At 38.2% G+C, this 23,176-nt stretch overlaps 2 protein-coding genes across 3 annotated transcripts in view; both read right to left on the minus strand.

Moving 5' to 3' along the window:
- Positions 1 to 1,405: 1,405 nt before the first annotated feature.
- LOC117394842 (frizzled-1-like) lies at positions 1,406 to 4,136 on the minus strand. The gene has a single exon (XM_033993481.3). It carries the CDS (start codon positions 3,848 to 3,850, stop codon positions 2,183 to 2,185), a length of 1,668 nt encoding a protein of 555 aa, XP_033849372.1. The 5' UTR covers positions 3,851 to 4,136; the 3' UTR covers positions 1,406 to 2,182.
- Positions 4,137 to 12,215: 8,079 nt separating this feature from the next.
- The window catches only part of LOC117435835 (cyclin-dependent kinase 14), a 198,424-nt gene continuing 187,463 nt past the window's right edge, over positions 12,216 to 23,176 (minus strand). For both annotated transcript variants that reach the window (XM_034059293.3, XM_034920855.2), the window contains one exon: positions 12,216 to 14,608. The gene's annotated coding sequence lies outside the window, so the exon portion shown is untranslated. The remainder of the gene's footprint in view (positions 14,609 to 23,176) is intronic.

The following is a 23,176-nucleotide window of genomic DNA, read 5'->3' on the forward strand; positions in this document are numbered from 1 at the left end:
TGAAACTAGACACAGTGCTTAAAGAAAACAGTACTTGTGCAATAAATCGTCTGGCTACTGGGTAAATTCTTTGTACTTGTGCACAGCAAGATAAAGCTGTGCTGACAAAGACTCTCCCTTCGGTCCTAACGCCTCCTCGGCTGGTGATTACAAGAGCATGGCTTGCCTTTGCTGTGTTATTTGCAGTAACTGGAGGCACAGCATTGGTAGAAGTTAGTGTAAATGCTACTGATGCTTGTATAGTACAAACTAGCAATACAACACAGAGGTCGAATTAGAAAAAGAAATTTTAAAAGTTATGTAAGAATAATTCATTGTTCAGTGTACAAAGGGCACTGGGAGGCATGTTAATAGATTTTTATTTTATCCATTTTGGGAGAAGACGGAATATTTAACATTCCTTAAACATAAATGACTGCATTGAAATTGATGGAAAAAAAATACAATCAAATTTGGATCTGACATCTAATATCATGGCATTAAAAATGCAAAACCAGAGTGCTATACATTACATTTCTGGTGTGCTTTTTATAACCTCACCCTTTGAAACAGAGGCATTTTCCATCTGTCTGCTTCTTAGTATTTCAGCTGTTCAGATGGCCTCTTACAAGACAAGTGCAGCTGGAAAATTAGCCACCATCTTATACAAATAACAAAAAGATTGGTTCATTTTAGTACTTCCTAAACAAAAGTGATAACATTTAAATAAAAAAGCAACTGAACTGTGTTAATAAAAACACAACTGTGTTCAATTTTCTGTTAAAGATCATACATCTTTTATATTAAATACAAAAAAAACACACAACTAATATTGTCTAAGAGGCAAAAATCGGGTTATGATAGAGTCAAATATTTGAATCCCGCTACCCTTGATCTGTGACCTTGATGCCTCTTTAATAACTGCTGGTATGTTTTCCTTAAGTCAGAATCCAAAATACTGTATGAAAAACAGGTCCACAGACATGAGATAAAATGTATCATGTTAAACATGTCTTAATATTGCACTGTGGGTTTTTGAAAGATGAATCTGTCTAAATATACTATATTTTTATTTAAACAAATTGAATGGTTTAACGGTTCAAGATTGTCTCAAGAAATTTGACTTAGTTAAAAAAATATATATAAAGAACACACTTGTATTTTAGGTCACCCATGCTGTTAAAATGAAAATATTAATACTTTTTTTTTTTTCTAATAATGCAAAGCTTTCGTTTATTTATTTATTTTCTTTAAGTGTTAATATGTATTCATGTTTGGAAACATAAAAACAAGTAACTGTACAATCTACTTTGAAGCAAGTAGAAAGCCAAGGTCATTTTCGAGAGCAGTAACATAATTTTAACTGTACACAACTACCAAAAGAAACAACTTTATGAAGGAAGGGGGTAGTGTTCTGTGCACTTGCTTGTTTTTTTTTTTTTTTTTTTTTTGCCTGTACATTTGATAGAACCCTAAGCATGTGAATCCAATGTTCTGTTGCAGAAGGCTTTGTGATAAGTTATAAACCGTGCAGCATATAGTTGATTTGTAAATTAAATTACCCCCATCTCAAAAGTATACTGAAGTATAATGTCTCACTCCTGTGAATGGTTTCTTAAAATGCACATATACATACATACTGACCTCTCTTCCAAGCAGCCTTTCACTTATTTTAAATGACTTAAAACATGCTTCAGCATTTTACATCAGATGGCATTAGGACCCACAGGAAGAACTAGTCCTTTGCAAGATTATTAATACTACTAATAATAATCGGTTCCTCCAGGTCCATATTAAGACCTGTTTTTTTTTTTTTTTTTTTTTTTTTTTTTTTAAACTGTGAGACAGTCATGCTGGTAGGCACAATGATCAACTTTGAAGTTTGACTTATGCCCTGCTTTTGTACGCGCGCATCAGCTCCAAGCAGTTGGAACAACTAGTAATATGACTTGATCGGATAGTGTAGAAAGTATTCAATATCTGTTTAAATTTTTTTTTTTTTTACAAATCACATTGAAAGTGAGTTTTCATGTTCTTTTTTTTTTTAAATAGAAATATATACTTACAAAAATCTTACAGATGCTATTTACAACAAAACATACAGTATAAAACGACAGTCTGTCACATCTCCAAGAAGAAAAAAAAGGAAATATATTGTTTGTTTAAAAAAAAACAAGAAAACGGCTTAACAATACAATTGTTTTTACACTGTTGTTTCCCCTTGGTTGCTATTCGCCAGTCTTGTGTAAAATTTCCTCCAAGAATTTAGTGTTTTACCTGACCAAATCCAAAACCCTGAGGTGATCCCCACAATCAAGGTCATGAGATATTTAATCATGAAGACTGTGAAGTCTGGAGTCATGTGTGGATAGTTGTTGGGCGGGCAATGGATCGCATAGGCCTTGCAGGTCTGGCTAAGCCAGCTTTTCTCCCACTGTTCCCGAAAGGCTTGTTCATAAAAATAGCAAGCAATGACGATAGTAGCAGGGACAGTGTAGAGGACGCTAAAAATGCCTATCCTAACCATGAGTTTCTCCAGCTTCTCAGTCTTGGTGCCATCGTGTTTCATTATTGTTCGGATCCGAAACAGTGAAACAAAGCCTGCCAGCAGAAACGAGGTGCCAATAAAAAGGTAGACAAAGAGGGGTGCCAGGACAAATCCTCTTAGGGCATCCACATTATTGATCCCCACAAAGCACACCCCGCTGAGGACGTCACCATCCACCTGCCCCACTGCCAAAATAGTGATGGTCTTGATAGCTGGTACAGCCCATGCTGCTAAGTGAAAATACTGCGAGTTGGCTTCAATAGCTTCATGCCCCCACTTCATCCCTGCTGCCAAGAACCAAGTCAAGGCCAGGATGACCCACCAGATAGAACTTGCCATGCTGAAAAAGTACAGCATCATAAACAAGATGGTACAGCCTTCTTTCTTGGTGCCCTGGGCCACTGTTCTGTAACCGTCATCGTTAAACTTGTCATTACAAACCACTTTATCCTCCAGGAGAAATCCAGCAATGTAGGCTATAGCCACCATGGTGTAACAGCCAGAGAGGAAAATGATGGGGCGCTCGGGGTAACTGAACCTCTTCATGTCAACCAAGTAGGTGAGGACAGTAAATAACGTGGAAGCACAACACAAAACAGACCAAATCCCAATCCAAATCCTGGAAAACTTGAGCTCTTCCTGACTGAAGTACATCATTCCGTTGGATATCAAAGGCTCGCAGGGAGCGCCACAGTCTTTCTCCCCCATAAAGTGGTAGTTCAAATACGTGGGGACCTTCAGAAATTTGGGGCATGTGAAGAGGTCCCTGGGGTGCTTATCGGTTATGATTTCATCTGGTACGGATTCGTTTGGTTTGTGAGTGGGGCTGCCTTTATCGGACTTGTTCTGTCCCACGCACAACTCGCCAGCTCCGTGAACGGGAAAAGATTCACACGCCAAGCTATCAGGCCACTGGAAGCCGAATTTGTTCATCAGTGCCTCGCAGCCCTGTCTCGCTCTCTCGCAAAGGGATCGGCACGGGGGGAGAGCTTGCTCTAGCACGGTACAAACCGGTGCATACATAGAGCACAGGAAAAACTTCAGATCTGGGGAACACTGAACTTTTACGAGCGGGTAAAACTGGTGAACTTCTAGCCCGGCATCTTCCTGGTTCGTATGCCCCAGTAAATTGGGCATGATGGTCTGGTTGTAAGCGATATCCGTGCAAAGTGGTATAGAAATAGGCTGACAAAATCCATGCTCTGGGACAGAAAGTCCGCGGTCCCCGTACTGTCCACGAGCACCACAAAGTCCTAACATCAGTAAAGATAATGTCGGCAATAGCATCCGACTAAGTTTATGAAAGCAATTATGCCAAGCCATACTTTTCTTTGCTGTTTCTTTTTTTAACAACCAGTTCTCCGATTTCTTTCCTTGACTCCTTTTCTCTTCCGTTTCGTTCGCTGCTCTGAGCTAAACTTTGCCAAGATCAACTCCTGTTCATTCGCTGGTTTGCTCTGTTCTTGTATCCTTTTCTCCAAAGACAATTTCTAGCAGAAATCAGCTTTTAAACAGACCAGACAAAATACAATACCCTGCAGCTCTCTCAGTCCGACCATTTGAATCAATCCCCCAGCTCTGCTCAGACCGGTTTCCAGGCGCTCCACTGTCTCTCCTTCATATGGAAAGGAGGGAGGAGCCTTGAAACAGATGCCATATTCTAGGGATCATCCATATTTTACAATATTCCTAATACAAGGTAATGTTCAGGGTCCTCAACAGAAATTGAACTCCCTTCAATATTCACGCACTTTCACACATTTAGTTTTCATTACCACAAGTACTTCAAAAGGTACAAAAATACTCAACGTGTGTAATGAAGAGCAACCTTATTATTGCGCATTTGTATGGTTCTTAAGCATTTCGAGAGTATCCCTACATTATTAAAATAAACATACACTTCTTAATTTGCTCAGTGGAAATTTAGCAAAAAGTGAAGTAAAAAAAGAACAAACAAACAAAAACATTATAGTTAATAAGTGCTCGTATGTGTACACGTTTTATATGGTCACTGAATGTATAAGTGGCATGCTATGTTTTCTGTGCTATAGTTTATAATGCGTATATAAGTCTTGTCAGAGCAACTTTTTGTACCCTAGTTTACACAACCATTTTTTAATATTATATTTTTAAAAAATGTGACCGGATGGGGTTATTGCCTGTCCTAATATAATGACATGCTAAAAAATACAGAAATCCTCCAAGCAACCATGCAATAAAATATCCATTAGAAGCTGTTACCTGCACCCTAACAACAGAAAGAAATAGCTGGTATTTGTTTCTATAGGCCTATATATTTCGTAAAGAAACATCGAGGGATGTTTATCGATAGAAAAAAGCACATGTACAGTATTTATTTATTTAGAATATCCACAAAAAGTACAGCCACCTCGATTACAAGTAAACCAACACGTTTTGACAACATTTTACCCATGTGCTGCAGACTGGTATATATAAACATTTACTTTTCAAAGTGTTTTACTTTTTAAATAATTCATGCTACCTATGGACCTGTGGGACAGGTACAGATGGTCTCTCCGCTATCACTGCTGCTGGCGAGCACAGGGTAAGCTGGGAGCAGTGCTGGCACAGATGGTTCAGAAAGGCAGGAGGATTTTCTAGCTTAACCCCCACTGTTCTGAGAATATTATTGTTATTATTATTAATGTGATGATGATGATTCAAAACATGTATAACAGCTTGAAATGTCTCGATAATAATACAAATAAATATGTAATTGTGAGAACTATAAAACTATTATTATTATTATTATTATTATTATTATTAGTAGTAGTAGTAGTAGTCGTCGTAGTAGTAGTCACATTCTTCACAGTTCTGTGTCTCTATACTCTAGCATTAGGTGCGTTTACACTTGCGTTCTGGAATCTTTCCGATAAGATTCTAGGGCAGTGTCTACCGTAGCGGTGCGTTTACACTTGCTTGAAACAGCAAGGGGCACTTCTCTCAGGAGCAGACTCTGAGCATGCGTACTTTGAGGTGGGGAAAGAAGCTGACGCTCTGCTGTAGTGACGACCGTAGTGACAGATTTTTGCGCTGCCCATGTAGTTCTCGGATCCTGTCTTCGCTCCAGATAGATATTAACCCTGCTAACTTCATCAGTGAAGTTGCACAAGCGTCCTTCGTACATTATTTATGAAACCTGTAATACAAACAATTAGGCTTAGCCAGTAGTCGCTACACATTGAAATATGTAAACTACATAACATAAAAACATGCAGCCACCACTGTGAATTGATATATCAAACATATTATCAATGCTTCATTAAAAAAAAAATATAGAAATCCTTACATTTACTTTTTTGAAGTTGGAAACTGAAAAAAAAGTGACCGGAATCCGTCCTCTAGTCCGGAGTACGAACTCAACATTTGACGGATTCCAGAACATGCTCAGTAGCGTTTACACTAGCAGAAAATGACCGGAATTCATCCTCTTATCCTCTCCATCCGGAATATTTGTGCCAGCCTAAACGCACCTTTTATCTCATTTTCTATTACATTGAACTATTTAAAAAAAAAAAAACTAAGATTTTTCAATGCACCTTACAGAAAAGCACTGTGTTTTAAGCCTATGTTGCAACATTTCAGTAGTTATGAGTACTGCTGTACTTTGTTCAGGTGTGTAACATTCAACTGCTATGTGTATACTGAGGTAATACTGCAGTGATTTACAGATTTTAAGGAGGTGTTTACAAACCTGTTTACACCTTTTAATGTGAGAATATATGAAGCACAATATACCATACCATTTTAGAAAAGATGAAAACGAGTGTGTGTACATTTCTGTAAACGTGTACATACATAGAGACAACCCCTTACCGAATTCAGAGCATTTGCTTTCTATAGGCTACGAGGTTTGACTATTGGCACTAATCTGTGAAATACATTGACAGTGGAATGCTAATGCTGTGATTGGAAATCATTTCAGTGCTACCAAAAAGAAGTGAAAAAAAAACAAACAGAAATCGTGACTTAATTAATGCATATTTCTGATTTTGCTTCGGGCTATAACTAACTTGACTATTAGATTAAAACGATTCTTACATATCGCGGGCTGATAGACTATTGAATATATTTTGTTTTCTTCCAAGGTTGTGAATGGTTCAACTGTCTATAGACATTTGAATTATAAAAATGTATATGACATTCATGAAAGATAGCCGATCTTGAAACATGCTTTTTTTATGTCAAATATGAATTATTTAATTGCCTATAATTAAACAAAAATACTTTAAATTGAAAATGCTCAATATTATGTAGTTGTGGGTTGCCATTGCTTAATCCAGTTTGCATTTTATCAACCACCAACTGTGTCCAATGGACACGTGTTTCTGTTTGAGACTAATAATTGTTTCACTTTCAACACAATTACAGGACACCAAATATGTTTGGATACATTCAGTGTATAACTGGCAGAAATTGGTCCATATTGCTGATGTGACGTTTTCTGTTATCTGTTAGAGACATCAATCAACAATACCACCCTTGCAAAAGAACATTACTTGCCACCCCTCAGCAGCCAGTTCTGTTAATAAGGTTGTGTCAGCATTGTAATACGTCAGTGTTTGGAGCGCAGCTGCTTTTAATTCCAAACTATGATAGTGCCAAATAGTAGCATAAAAGTTGAAGAATTATGATTCAAGAAATGTATAGGAAAGTCACTGATATGCAATATTTGGAAACTGAGTCCAGTGAACACAGTTGGCTCACAGAGGGTTAACTTTAAAACTGTGTTTGCTTCTTTGTGTGAATCAATAGCACTGTGATAATCAGCTTTAAGTACATTTCCCATGAATTTTTGTTGCAGTATCACACTGACAAAGGTCCATTATTATTAAGTTGACCTTCATTAAGCAGGCCATATCCCCTTCATTTATAACTATGCTTACATTAACTTGTTGAAACTATGAGGCAAAGCTCAGTTGGTACCTTTCTTGTTGCTGAGTGTTGCTAATGGAAATATGTACTGTAACCCCTTGGCAACTTGAAGCAGTTTATTAGTCCAATAGTGCTGCACTCTGGTTCTTTAAACACGTCTTCCCGTTTGTTCTGTAATTGGTACCATATTTACAAACAGCTGATCATTCCTACGAAGAAAAACATGGAAATGTAAACGTAACCAAATCATAAATGTGTCAGAAAGCTGGATAAAGAAACACAGGTTCTATATGCCAGAGAGAGTGTATTGATCTTTATGAGCCCAGAAAAGCCACACACAATTCATCCTTGCTAATTAATATGTTGATTTCCATTTTCAAACTTTCACCCCTAGGCTGGTACTGTAAATAGACTCCCTGCCCTAGTGTGGATATCAACTGGCAAACTCAACACATCTGAGTCAGGGCTTGGAATGCCATAACCTGTGTTTACCACATTTTATGATGACATCGTTCCTACTGTTAACTACACAGCAGGATTAAAAGTAAATTAATTCTGTTAATGTTTCATGGGTTATTACTGAAATAAAGATGCAATGTTTTATTTATATTTCTGGGGCCTGTCTCTGTGTTATCCGAGGCAAGGCACACACAACTACAGAAACTATTAGTTAACAAAAGTAGCTATGCATGTTAGCTCTGGCTGGATGAGTTAGGTATTTCTAAAAACTTGACATATTGTATTTCTGCTATAGAAGCATGTAAGTAATGGATAAACAGCGATAAGTGATGAATCCGTAAAAAAGAATGCACAAGACAGCGCCGTTAGGTACGAGAAAATGTGGATTTTGTTTTTACCGATTCAACACTGAGTTGTTCGTGCCACTTAAAACTTTTCTTCCTAATTGATACTTGTTTGAGAATGAGATTTAATTGATTGGTTAATTTGGTAATTGCATTTGGTTTTTGCTCTTTTGTTATGCTTAGTTCAAACAGTTAAAATGTTTGTCTCTTACATTGTGGGAATATCATATCAGATCGTTTTTTGAGAAGTACTTAGGCAAAATGTAAGTGGACTTTAAGCTTGTAAAAGCTAAGTTTAAATCTCTCTGTTCATCTTATTCCAGCAGCAGCCTGTTCGTCTCAGCAGCAGCTACTTATCCCCACGTCCAGGGCACGCCCCCTGGTGCACCAGCCACCAATCCCAAGCAGACAGTTTCCCACTCTCGATCCCCTGATGGTTGCAACATCTCATCCCCTGATTTGTGACAACAATGTTGCAACCGGGTCCCACTCGCATGGCAAGCCAAGCTTCTGATTGGTGCCACCCGACCTATAGTGCCGGAGGACAATACAGATCTGAATGGCTCCACTGCAGATCTGCAGGCGCCTTATCAGCCACAGCTGTCGCTGCTGTGCGGTGAACCGTGGATTGCCCTGCCGACCTAAGCCCTCCCTACCCGGGCGGCTTTCGGACAATTGTGAGCCTCCCCCTAGGAACCCTCGGTCACGGTCTGCAATGACATAGCCTGAATTCCAACCTGCGATCTCCAGGCTATAGGGCGCATCCTGCACCACACAGAGCGCCTTTACTGGATGCGCCACTCGGAATCCCGGGATCCTATTAAATTTAGTTAGCACACCAAAACTGGAGATAGGATTTATTTTTGTTTTGTGCTGTTTGTTAAAAGAAGCCGTGTTCCCACTGGAAAAGGGACACCATGGAACAAATAAACATACAGGTACCATCCTGTATAAACCAATCCTTTGTTACTGAGAGTGCTTTGTCCACCAAAGACTGTGTTAGGAACCCAGAACTGTGTTTATACTGTAAATCGGGGGTCTCCAAACCTTGTAATAAAATGCTATTTGCTTTTCTGTTGAATTGTTCCGAGTGGTTTAATTGACAAATCAACAGTTTTCTGTGGATTCATATCACAAACTGTGGATTCGTTCATCAACAAAATATCTGCCCCGCACTCCCCTTCTCCTCACAGCCACACAGACACTTTTAGTTTGAAGATTCGAAGAATGAATCAATCAAAAGATCAAAGGGTGACGTCACAAACATTTCTTAAAACATGAAGAAAGCCTTTCTTATCATGTTGTTGGTTTGTGTGAGTGGGACTTGCGGTAGGCCATATGGAAAACATGTATTATGTTTAAGTACATTTAGTACTCTAAAAATAAAACCGAGAAATATATCTTCATTTTTCTCTGTTTGTGGTATACGGTGTAACTTATCTGTGTAAAAATGCAAAGTGCTTGGAGGATAAGCAACGCTGGCCATTAAATGCTGGCGTATGTATGTATTTAAGAATGTGATTGTTACATGCTTATGTTTAATGACACATTGGGCGATATTTATCAAAGCCTTTATACCAACATGCAATTTACACCACTTTGAATGAAAAATGAAAAGGCTAATGCTACTACACTTCTAGGCTAGCAAGCAGTTGTTTGTTACTAGTTTTGTAACTTCAAAATTGTTATTTTTCTATTTTCCTCATCAAAATTTAAGTTTGTAAAAACGTTGATGTAGCCCATAAGTGAAAATAATGTATAGTAGCAGGATGCATCCCCTTGGAATACATATAAAGGGACAGTCAATTCTGGTGTATACCACTCAATAACTACAGTTTACATCGAGTGTGTGAGAAAATAGAATTATTCTGAGTGGATACAATTCAAGAATGTTATACTAGTAAGGGAGACTAATGTCTCCAAGTTCACTAGATACATCTAGGTATAGTTATTTTATGGCAAGTGCTTCAGTCTTTCCTTTTTAAGGCCAGGTTTTTAATAAAAATGTCAGTTGACTGCTGCTGAGTTTGACTCAAACTGAATCTGTCAGTCAGAGACACGATGCTATGCTATGCTATGCTGTCTGTGCATATCAAAAGTGGGCAGTGTCCTTCACATCACAGGAGATATCGACTTGGAAGCCTAATGAAAATGAATGGCAAAAAGTTTCCACTTCATATTTAATAAAAAATAACATTGGCAGTATTCTTTATAAGAAGGGCTAACAGACACTAAAAACAAAATGTGATATGACGAGATATTCTTGTTATATTGTTTATGGCAAGCTAACAAAAGACCATTTTTGATTATTGCCAATATAAACAAATTGAAAAGCATTAGCATGTTTTTAAGTCACATACAGCCAAGTTTAATCTTTCGAATGTGTCTTGGGTAGTTACATTGTGGGATGAGGTCAGCTATTTTACTTACACATTTTTTTAATTAGAGACATCAACCAGAACTAGCAGTGGTAGAATGCAATATCATGTGTTATTCTTCAATTAATGAAACTATATCAAGCAATTACAAAAATCAGTAAAATAGAGCTGGGACTTCATGCACTCTCATTATTATAATGTTCACTATGTTGTTACTGGAGCACACAGGAGTGAACAGAGACAGAACCATTCTAAAGCACAGCTATTTGTTATTTATTTTATATCAGCAATAGAAATAAATTCACTGAAGCTGGATTAACTGTAGCTGGGCACCAGAAGGAGCTTTAATCAATATCTATTAACAAGGAACAAGGACGTTAAAGCTAAAGACAGTTTCAACTAAATATCTGACTCACTCAATATTACACATTTCTAAGTAAAAATTGGATAGTTTGAGCCAGCCAGGAAATAAATTATGTTTCACAATAAAGAGGGAAAGATGGAACTATGTTAATTGTCGTAATAAGACTAGCTCAACTGTTACAACAGGAGTCAGCCCTTATACAGTAAAAAAAAAAAAAAAAAACAACTTCAGTTTTCAATATACCCTACATATAAATTGGTGCCAACAAACCCATTGTAACTCAATGGGCACACACATGAAATCAACTTTTCAATGACAAAAAACATTACATTTGTGGAGACAGCCAGTGTCTGTTGGTTTATGAAGGTCTTGCAGTATCTTTGTACGCCACAAGCAGTTTACTACAATGCCAGCCTTATGCATTACAAGTTGCCAGGCTGGGATCCGAAACTAAGCCTGGAAATAGGGGCATATTTACCATTTTGATTGCAGTCATATATGAGGAATGGGGAGAGGTAGGGGGGCAACTCTCTCTGGAAATTGACTAATGGAAGATAAGGAGAAGTGTGAAATTCAAACAGATTCTTAACTGGCAGGCTCACAGCTGGCTGCTGAGTGAGATCCAGAACTAACAGTGCATGACTGGACATTGGGTACAGGGGAGCCTTTTGCTGTAGTAGCCCCACCCGAATGGAAGAGGTCCCAGTAGAGTGAAGTGAGAGGATCTGGAAAGGACAATATAATAAACTGTCTATGCAAAGTCCTGTGGTGTAGTGAGCCTTCCTGTCTGTCTATCAATAAAAAAAAACATTTTAACATTACTGATTCTAAAGGGCAAAATGTCAAATGATGTGGAGGATCTTTTTTTTCTTTTTTCATTTCAATGAAACACAAAATTTCATATATATATATAAAAAAACTGTTTCAATTACCATTTTCTTGTACATCCTTCAGGAAAATTTTTTTTAAAAATCAGCACTGCTTTAAGAAATGTTTTGATAAGAACTGCTTATTTGAAGTCCATTTTGATAAATAAAATCAAGTTTGCTGTTCATGAATCCTTCTTTCAGCTATTTTATACAGGGATATAAACACTTTAAAAAAATAGTCTTAATCTTTTTTTTTTTTTTAAATAGTCACAAATAATTGTGCCTTTTAACAAAAGTACAATAAACACATACACACAAGAGAATACCATTTTACATTATGGTATGGCATAAAGAAAGAATACCATTTAAAAAATGATCTGAGGCATTGATCAAACTTTATTTTAATGTAACAAGAAACATCAGTTACAGAAGGACATTACATCTTCCATAATTACATTACATTTAGGTTGTAACAAATAATGCAACATTTATTCTATTGTACTACATTCTAGGGAGTCTAAGTGTATGGCCCTTGCACTGCATCGACACTGTTTTTAATGCTCCAAACCACTTGCTGAAAGTATGCATTTCAGTGCATCATACAAATTGTAAGTGAAGCTTAATGCAGGTTCTGTATTGAACACAGCAGGGACGCATATTTAAGAAACTAGCATTCCCCAGTGCGTAAGTGTATGCCTCAAAGGTATTTACAAGGCCATAAAAAACAGATACGGTTTCTCTTCTCATTTTTCAGAGCTGAGATATTCATGACCCAAAATGCAACACATTTAAGCATCACTATTACATAGTTTTACAGGGAATAAATGCTTTTTTTATTTTTTATTTTACCCCACTATATACAGCCTAAACAGTATATAACAAAAGTTACAAAATGATAAAATATTCACAGATGAACATAGGAATACAAGAATAACATATTACTGACTACACATTCCATGACGTGTTGAGTATAAGAATCTCAGCAATCACATGAGGGTTTTTTGTATGATTATTTTTCCTATGTAAAAGTCTTGAACTGAATTAAAACGATCTTTAGCTATAGTTTACGTGATGTATCATTAGAACTATCATAGTGTTGATACTACATTATTTCCTTTTTTTAAATGTTTTTCCTTCATTTAAAATTCCTTTGGTGAAAGAGACAATTAGGCTGTATTATTTTGCTTTCTAATTTATATTTAATATGTTATAATGCTCTGCTTTATTCATGGTTCAGAAATACAATTTGCTATTGGCCCATCTGGCAGGTACTATTCCCTTACTACAGTTTCAGAAGCACATGTCCTTCTCTTCTCCTGTTAATATTTCAAACAATGGGGCAAGGCTTCCTACAATTTAACTTTTGTTTTCATTCCTACACATCTTAGTAGTTATTTTCTTAAAATATTTTTTCTCCATAAAAAATCTTCTTGGAAAATTCAATGGCTTTAGATACTCCAGTACTAGTATGCAACCTTAAATGTTAATAGTAATTACTACTGAAGTTCCAATGAAGTGATCATTAGTTTATAATAATTCTGCTATGAACTGTTGGAAAGTGTTGCCAGAATTCTTCATTTTATTTTTTAAAAACACTGATTTCGTAGTGGTTAATGATGCACACTTGCCAATGACTGAAAATGGGATTGTGAAGAGCTAGATTGCCACTTGTCTCACCTAAACATTACGGCACTTTACATTTGGTTGTCTAATATGCTTTCATACATAACGTGTAAATAACATAATATGTTAACAGGCTTGTATTTGTTTGTTATGCACAGGAAAATACATAATCCAGAAAATATTTTCAAATATACCATTTCAGGTTAAGACCCCCCCCCCCCCCCCACACTATTGGGTTGAAATTCCTTCACATATGAGAGTGTATTTTCTGTATCTTCACCATGCACAGCGGGGGCTTCTTTTCTTGGCGATGAGGAAAGTATTCCCTTAGGGTTTCCAGTAAGTTGGAAATTGAATGAATCAGGGAAATATGATCTCCTACTGTCAACATTTTATTAAAATGTATTCAACTCTGCTTTAACGTATAATTAGATATCAATATTTGTGTAATAAATATGGTTACATGTTTACCAACAGTATATAATATGCATGTTATATATAAGTATGTATGAAAAACAAAACGTTAACAATAATAGCCTATACTGTATGTCCCAATACATTTTAAGTATACATTTTCGCGGTTGCAAAAACCTCAAACTGATTTAGTCTTAACTATAGTATAGAGCTGTCCAAAAAATACTTTCCTTTGCTGTTTGAAGAATAAACTAAATTATTATTACCTTGATCATATTCCACAGCACTGTCAGAAACACTTATTATTCCTGACTTGGCCAGTTTCTGGTCCTTTAAAAAAGAAAATGGCATAAAGAATAATGTAATGCCTTTTTGTCACAGTGGGCTGGTTTCATGTAAAATAATTACTGGTGACATTCAAATACACTAACAAGCCTGCTTATGAAAAGAGCCATTAACAAAACAATTAAATAACTGTTACTGTACGCTGTAAGAAATCGTTTTCAATTACATGTAACAGTAAACAAACTACACAACCAACCAATTAAAACCAGAAGGTGTTCCATGCACACTGGAATCTGACTGTCAACATCATAAGACACGGGTATAGACACACAGTAGGGAACGAGGGAAGTCTTGTCAACTGAAATAATCTATAAACCAAAAAAAGGTGTTTTTCATTCTTTATTGCCTTGCTTCTTCAGTTGCTCCTATGTACTGTTGACAGTAGGGATCTGCAATGAAATAAAACATGTGTTAACAAACTGTATTAATTCAACTTCAACCTTTAAAAACCTTAATGTGTTTACCAGCATCTCCAGCCAAGATCTACAAAATGGCTTTGGCAGAAGAATCTCCTGACATCTTGCAGTCTCCACGCTTAGATGGGTGTCATATAGAGAGTTATAGATCTGGTAGAGGCTCAACATGCCCCTAGTAATCACAATAGGGCTAGTCATTATTCAGCAGTATGTCTGTCTGTATGTAAAGTTATGGCCACAAGTTTTGCATCACCTAGAATTTTAGGAATGAGATAGAATTTTTTTTTTTTTTTAAACTATATGAATATAATTTTGATTTTTTATTTAACATCATGTTATCAAAGAAACTACATAAGTATATCGCAAAAGTGTACCGGAAGCCATAATAGTAGTACAGTATTTCATGTTAGATTTTGAAATGTCCCATTTTTCAATTTGTCAGTTTTTCGTTAAGTATATGTAAAACTACAAAGCTGTATGTAATTCAATATGTTCCAGTAACATCAGGTTTCATTCGACTTTATGAAGCAAAATAAGTTAACTCTATAGGGCGATGCAAAACATTTGGCCATAGCTGTATGTATAGAAATATAGATGACAATGTCAGGTTATTATCATAACCCTGGTTCCCTGAAATAGAAACGTAACCATTACTGAATAGGTATTTACCTCTTAAAGACCCAAAACCTGAATAAAATATATCAAAGCTGCTCGACGAGCAGTCACAGCCCGCCCCCCGAGGACATAAAAACACTGCAGTCACTGACCTCAACACCATTTTTCCTTCAAGTCTGCTGCAATCATGGACGCAATGACCTTGAAGGTTAATGGTTACATTTCTATTTCATAATAACCTAACATCGCCTTTCAAGTACAAAATGTAACCATTAGCAAATGGGTCAGTATACCCAAGCCATCGCAAGGGCAAGATTGCTGCACCATTGCTGCCAAAGCTGCCTTGTGTGTTACCCAAGTAACAATTAGCTAGGCCTAACAAACTGAGGTAGAAATTCACCTCTATGTCTGTGTTGTAAGGGTCGACTGAGCAGCCGCCCTTAACCCTCTAGTTCCAAAACCAGGGTTTTGAGGATCCACAAACTAGAACCTAGTAAAGGTATGGAGAGTAGCCCACGCCACTGCATTCCAAATATCCTTGACAGATGCATCCTGGAAAAAAAACAACAAAGTTGCCATGCCCCTGGAGGAGTGGGCAGTGAGCTTTCTGGAGGGGGCAAGTTGGCCAGCTCATAGGCAGTCCTGACTGTATCTGATATCTATTTGGACAGCCTCTACTTAGCCTGGGCTTGACCACGGGACTTCGTCCCAAAGCAGACAAAAACATTGTTCGTCCTGTCAACGTAGTACGCCAAGGCTCACTTTTAACATGGCAAGCCGAATGGCTGCCAGATAGACCTTTAATGTGGAGGGGGATTTCCCCTCATCAAACAGGTCCTGCATAAATTTTAGTATTACTGCCATGGGACAAATCGTGGGGTTGAACCGATGAGGCAGGCACCACGTCTGAAATACGCTCCACTTGCACCTGTACTGGAAACATGTGGATGATGCTCTTTCATTTTGTAAGGTGTCAATAACCCTATTGGACAGACCCAGGACGGCTCAGCCATTTAGGGGCCAGACCCAGAGATACAGGCTTGATGGGTCGGTATGCCATAAGCTCCCCCATGCCTGACAGAGCAGGTCATGGTGCTGGTGCAGTCTCCACGGCTAATAAGGGGCTACTAGAAAAACCTTGACCTGGTCCTGCCTGATTTTCTCCAGACACAGCGGGAGCAAGGAAGCGGTGGGAAGGCATATAACAGTTGGCTTGGCCAGTGGTGTGCCAAGGCATCTACCGCCAGTGAGTCCCTGCCTCCTATTATGGAGAGCCAGAGGGGACAGTGTGTTGATTCCTGCGAGGCAAGAGATCTCTGCTCTCCTGAACCTCTCCCAAATGAGGCTCACCACCCCGGGCAAATGTACTGCCCGCAGTGAGATGAGGGTCTCATGTGCCCAGAGCAAAAGCTTGCAGGCCAAACGATGGAGACTGGGCGACCTGAGGCCACCCTGGTAGTTGATGTAAGAAGGCTGTCTGAGAAGGAGGGATCTGGCTCTTCACATGGTTCACCATAAGGCCCAATCGTTGAAGGTGGTCGGTGACCAGTTCCGTGTGAGCCTCTGCCTGTGCTGGAGACTGGGCACAAATGAGCCAGTCGTCTAAATAATTGAGTACTCTGATGCCTTGAGTCTCAATGGGGCCAGGATAGCTTCCATGCACTTTGAAAAGGCACGAGCTTGAGAGAGGCCAAATGGCAAGACCAGGAACTTGTACCCTGTTCCCTGAAAAGCAAACCGCAGTTACTGTGTGCTGGTTTTATGGGGATGTGGAAATAGGCATCTTTGAGGTCCACCGCGGATAGCACTGTACAGGGATGCACACCTGTGCAAGCTACTGGCAAAGCCACTCAGTCAGTACTCACACAAGACTGAGGGAAGTCTGCTTGTTAGAATGAACTAACAGCTCTGTTGGAACCGGGACAGTATCGGGTCGGTTCGGTACTGGTTCAGTGACTTTAGTACTGGGTCAATACAGTACTGGTGTGGTAACCTCAGTCCCAGTTCAGTATGGTACAGGGTTGGGAATGGAGTGGGTCGGTGACCTCGGTACTGGTCCACCGGTTCGCAGTTCGCGGATAGCACTATTCAGGGATGCCCACCTGGATGTGACTTCTGTGTAGTTCTCGGTGTAAAGAAACTGATATCAACCTCTATGCTGAGCGAGTATTTTTGGCAAAACCTACCTGTGGAAGGGTGGTGGGCAATTCACTGACACACACGGGAGACAGACGTTTTATCTGAAAACACCACACTGGTGCCCAATTTTATTATTTTAGATTCTTTTAGCCCGCAGAGGGCACTGTTGTCGGTGGCCTGAGTACCGGCAACGGTAAACAGGACCACAGAAATACCAATACTGGTAAACAGTTCAGCTGCTCTGAAATAATAAATAACAAAAGGCGAAAGAAAAGGGAAAATAAAACACAGTAATAAAAATACAAAATAAAGGTGCTGCTTACGCAGTACCCCCACTGCCGCTAATCCGGTCAGCTCGGGTCTCCGTCCTACGCTGTTATGCACTATACTCTGAGGTGGCTAAGGTTCCCCTTCTACTCAGACACATTCCCTCGGATACGTAACAATTTATTTTCTATATTATTTTCATTCTCTAGGCTGACTGTCTTCCTCAGCCGTGCTTGCCTATTTGTTGCTCGCTCCAATCACTGGCGTTCCTGCCTGGTCTATGTTTACACTAGCCTTCTCAGCCAGTGTCTCTGTGTATTCCCAATCACGGCCACCCAAATGCATAACCAAGAGCAGTACTTACGGGCCGAGCAATCCCCCAAGGCCCGCCTCTCAGCCACTCAGAGAGAGGGAAAGCCAACACACCCTCTTCCTCACCTCTCTATGTCACTGCCATGACTGACAAGCGGATCTACGAGGCTGCTGCCCCCTTCCTGCAGTACCACGCATGCGCCAGATAGTCAGCACAGACCCCCCCCCCGTTAAACTGCCAATTACTGTCATAATTGTTATGACAAGAAAATAATTTACGAATAAATAAAAGCACTCTTCTACTCCAAATGAACGTGCTTTAACGCAAACGAATATGATAAATAAGATGAAGTGGATAAAAAAAGCAATCTTGTTATTTAAAACAACTGGTCTTGAGAGCAGTTCCATAATGTAAAAAAAAGTTACAAATTTATTTGACCAGTGCTACTTTTATTACATCCTCTTTCAACCCTGCGTGGTCTTTGAACTCAATATGTTTTTGCTTTCGATTTTTCAGAACCAGTGGATGGCATCACGTAACGGAAAAGATGAAGAAAATGAGGACTCCCGCTGTGCAGGTGAGTGACCCGTCGAAGAGAATTCTGGCTGCTAAGGTTCTGCCACACATCAGTAGACTAAGGCCGATTGATTAGCTCATGTAAAACCGCCACCAGCTAGGCTCAAGAGACTAATTAGCACCAGTGCTGTCGGCTTAGACCCCCCCCCCATTGACACATAATTTGCTCAGCCTGGGCCTTAGGGGAGCCTGCATTATCTCTACAGTTGTACTTTGTATTATGCACTTGTGATGTGAGGCATCGAGCCATTATTAATATTCGGGGAAAAACGAGCATACAGACGAGATATCAATGTTAAATATGGACAACCTGTCAAAGAAAACTTTTCGTCTTTTCTATAAAGATAGGTATTTTTCAAGCAGGTTTCCTTAAATACATTTTTCTTGTTTTTTTTTAGACTAAAACAGATACATTTTAATGCAGTTAACCTCTGTTTTGCATCCAAGGGGCATTACAAATTCAATGTGCTTATGGCCGTTAAGAAGCTTCTAAAAGCTTATTAATTTTCCTTTAAGGCATATCTAAACTAATTTGCATCATCATGTTTTTTTCTGGGTGTAATATTATGCACAGCAAAAACAGAAAACTCAAGAAAACAACAAGGACACTATTAAACCTTTATTCAGCAACAAATAATAATCAAAAGGGCCATATCACCTATCAATGTGTAGTGGGTTTATTGAAACCATGAAAAGAGTGCTCAGGCAGATGATGTTTAAGCAAGAAGCATGTAGTGCTACACTAGTTGTTTCCATTGTTTCCAATGATTTACAGCAGAAGTGCTTTAGGGCAGGCTGCAGAGAGCCCAGGTACAGTAACTCACACTGAGAATGTCAGCAATGGAATGCGTTGTTTCAGGGTCTGACTTAGTCAGAACAGATGTAGGGTTCCGCTGCCATGTGATCAAAGAGAACCTGAGCTTGGGTCCAGACAGGAGTCAATGGGTGGGAATTGTGGGAAGGTTTAGGGGTGTGACATATCCAATTTGTCCAGCTGCTTTCTACAATACAATAGTAGTTATTCTACAATAGAATGGTCTGCAGCAATTAAACCTTGCTATAAGACTAAGATAAGATTAAGATCTCACACTTGTTCAAGGTCATGGATAAAAAAAAAAAAGAAAAAAAGGTCACCATCACTGCAAAAAAAAAAACTTCACAAAATACTGTACACAGTAGAAATGATAATAATTATGGTACACTTTTCCTAGAATGGCTTTTTCATACTAGGCTACACTCACTACTTTTGGTATTCCACACCGGTAGAAAATCAAGTTTACCTAACTTCCAAATTAACTAATCATAGCCCCAGAAGTAGTTTTGATACCAAACTAATTGCTTCAGGAATAAATAAAAACAAATACAATTAGAAGTGTGTTGTGTGTGAGCGCATGTGTGGCACAGTAAGGGTATTGCAAACCTGTTTCTTTCTGTTTTGCATGCTGGTTGGTTCTGGTGTTTGTGGATACCTTCCAGTCTGCAGTGCACAGTGGCTGCAAGTTAGTAAATATTTCTGATTATTAAAGAGGGCGTGCACGTTCCTGGATAAACATCAAATCAATGATGCTTGGTTTCTGGTATTTGTACTCAAGTACAGATTCAATGGAAGTTAAAGTGCTGTCAAATAAAGTATATATATATATATATTTTTTTTTTTTTTTCTTTATTGTTCTCCACGTTTTCTGCTATAAAGATGCCAGAGGGTATTGAGTTTTAAACAAGTGAAATGATTACAGCAGATAGCCTAAGGATCTCTTTAGATTACAGGAAATGTTGCCTTTATAGTCCTTCATAAACCTATATAACTCACTGCAAACCTGTATACCCTTCACATGCATCCCAGGGTACTTTACAAAGCAATGTCACGCAGCGCTACATGTGATTTTGTCCCTGTCTGCAAAAAAGTATCACATTTGGCTCACTCACTATAATAATGAATTATTGGTATTGACATTAATTGCATAACAAGTTACAACAATGGCAGGCTATTCTTTTTTTATTTTAGATGCAAATGTTATTATAAAGCTAAAGTCTAGGTGTCTTGAAATGTGTTCTACGTGTTCCAGGCATTAACCCATTTAATATGATTTTGATCTAGACATGCCTGGGAACCCAGTCTTAACCTCAAGTGTGGCTGTAAGCGAGTGTGTCTTCCCGTCCCTCAACCACGTCACATGTCAAAATGCACTGTAGCTCCAATCTTCTCTTCTGCACAAATTAAAGCAACTTGCACCATTTTTGGATCCGTAATACTTAAGGCCTAAATGCAATTTGCACCATTTTTGGTTAAAGTATAAAGTATAAAACTGGTAAATACTATTTATTTAAGGACTCAACTGTTACTAGTTTATTTTTCAAAACAAATGGTGTAAAGCCCTTGAGAAATGTAACCCCCAAAAATCATTACATTAATATTTAACAGGTGATTCTGAATTGTCGATTTGAATCATCCCATGGCTGTTCCAAGTATTCCATCTCTCTGAAGGATTCTGTGCAGCGATTTGCAGTACTCCGCAGTACGGGCCTCTTTCATTGATAATCGTCAACAGAAATGTCTGGCTAGTAAACAATCCCCAGCTCCCCCTTACCTTTCATCCTTTGTTTCTAATTGATCAAAGGCCTGTCATTATTTTATGTCTGGTAGCTTAATAACTCCTTTCGAAACTGAAATAGTGTTTTTTGTGGTTTTGTTTTAATTTGTGATTTAAACTATTAGTGTTCATTTATCCTGGCCTTCGATCAATAAATTAAGAATGCAGTGTTTATTTTTTCATGTTTATGAAGATACATTCTTATGTGTTTTTATTTTTTTACTGGAAATTTGCATTATATATGCGAAGAAATTAATAATAACAATACAGTAGACCTCCATTAACCCATTTAGATTGGGACAGATCTGAGCCCGAATTAGTGAAAAACACGGATTATCCGAAATTGAGTTTACTGTTTGGGAAATCCCAGCGCTATTAATTGAAAACTCAAAAAATGCAATAACATAAATAAAATATAATGTCCCAACAATGGTCAAAATACATACTGTACATAATCAGCGATGTTCAGAGGCAGAGAGAGCTGGTTTAAAAAAGTCACTGATCTTGCCCTGAGTCTTTAATTGTCATAACTGTGCTTCATATTCAGACTGCCAGGCTAAGAGAGTCTGCTTTCTGCTTGCTTATCACTGCACTAATACATTTTAATAATGTACTGTTTTAAACTGCATGGATTACCGAAACACGGATTAACGACATTCTACTGTGTGTGTGTGTGTGTGTGTGTGTGTGTGTCTATATATATATATATATATGCAATAAAGTATATACGGATGCCTTGGGACGTTGTATATTCAACGTATACAGACACCCTGAAGGGCCTTATGTATCCCAGGTCAAACTTGAAGAAAAAAAAGCATACATCATGTTTAGGGCAAAAAATGTTTTTTTTTTTTTTTTTTAAATCTTTATTAAAATATCCTTACGCCAATAAAGTAGCCCCATTTATAACTTGGAACAACACAATAAGTTAAGATGAGTAGATTAATTTTATTGGAACATGCAAAAGAAAGTACATCTGTATTTTTGATTGCCGTTGAAAAGATACACCAGGGGACGGAGTTGAAACGGCACCAATTTATTTTTTTCCCCTGTTACTGACAGTGCAGACACACTGTTTAAGCAGAAGTGATGGGAGGAATAAAAATAAATACAACAACGTCTCGGATTTCAGTAATTTTGTCGTGAGTCTGAAGCCCGACATAGTTTTTTTATTATCAATCTACTGGCAGCCTATATTTTCTTACTGCACTGAAACAGAAGTAACCGGTGCGTCGATCTCCAATAGGTCACAAATCACAAGCCACTAGATCCACACGCTGAGAAAAAAACGCCAAAGTCAAATAAAAATCAACAGGTTGGATTTTATTTACCACACGCTAAAGTGTAGTAGGCAAACTATACAAAAAGTCAAACACTGCCTGAAACGTTTGCAGGGTGTAAATGGTCAATAGCTAAATTAATAGGCTAAGCGCTTCTTTTGGTTGCCTCGCAGCGCTGTCTCCACCGTCTAATCAGCATACGATGCCATGCATAATATGAGGGTCGCTATGTTGGGCTAAGTTGATACAAAAATGTGTACAGGGCAGTATTAATTACATTATTATTTTTTTATTATTTGTTTATATAGCAGACGCCTTTATCCAAGGCGACTTACAGAGACTAGGGTGTGTGAACTATGCATCAGCTGCAGAATCAACAGATTCATATTTTTTCACCAAACCAAAAAAAAGCACTATTTGTACTCTAAAATTGTCAAACAAAAATTCCAAAACCATTTTGGAGCTGGATACCAAACCAGCAAACAAACAGCAAAAAACACTTTTTTTTTTTTTTTTCTCGATATCTGGATCTCAGAATCCGCACATACGAGCAGAACGAAATGGCCCACATCAAGAGATCTAACCAAAGGGACCACACATCCAAATTTTCGTGCAAATCCACTGAACAGGGTCAAAGTTATTAAAGTACAGAAATTGGGGTTTAATATTAAACTGCCTACTAAACCCTACCTATAGTGGCGCTACCGTGCCACTATAATTTTAACTATTTCAAAACCTTTTCTACATAAACCTTGAGCCA

This window comes from Acipenser ruthenus, chromosome 3 (genome assembly GCF_902713425.1).
Source record: "Acipenser ruthenus chromosome 3, fAciRut3.2 maternal haplotype, whole genome shotgun sequence".
Lineage (NCBI taxonomy): Eukaryota > Metazoa > Chordata > Actinopteri > Acipenseriformes > Acipenseridae > Acipenser > Acipenser ruthenus.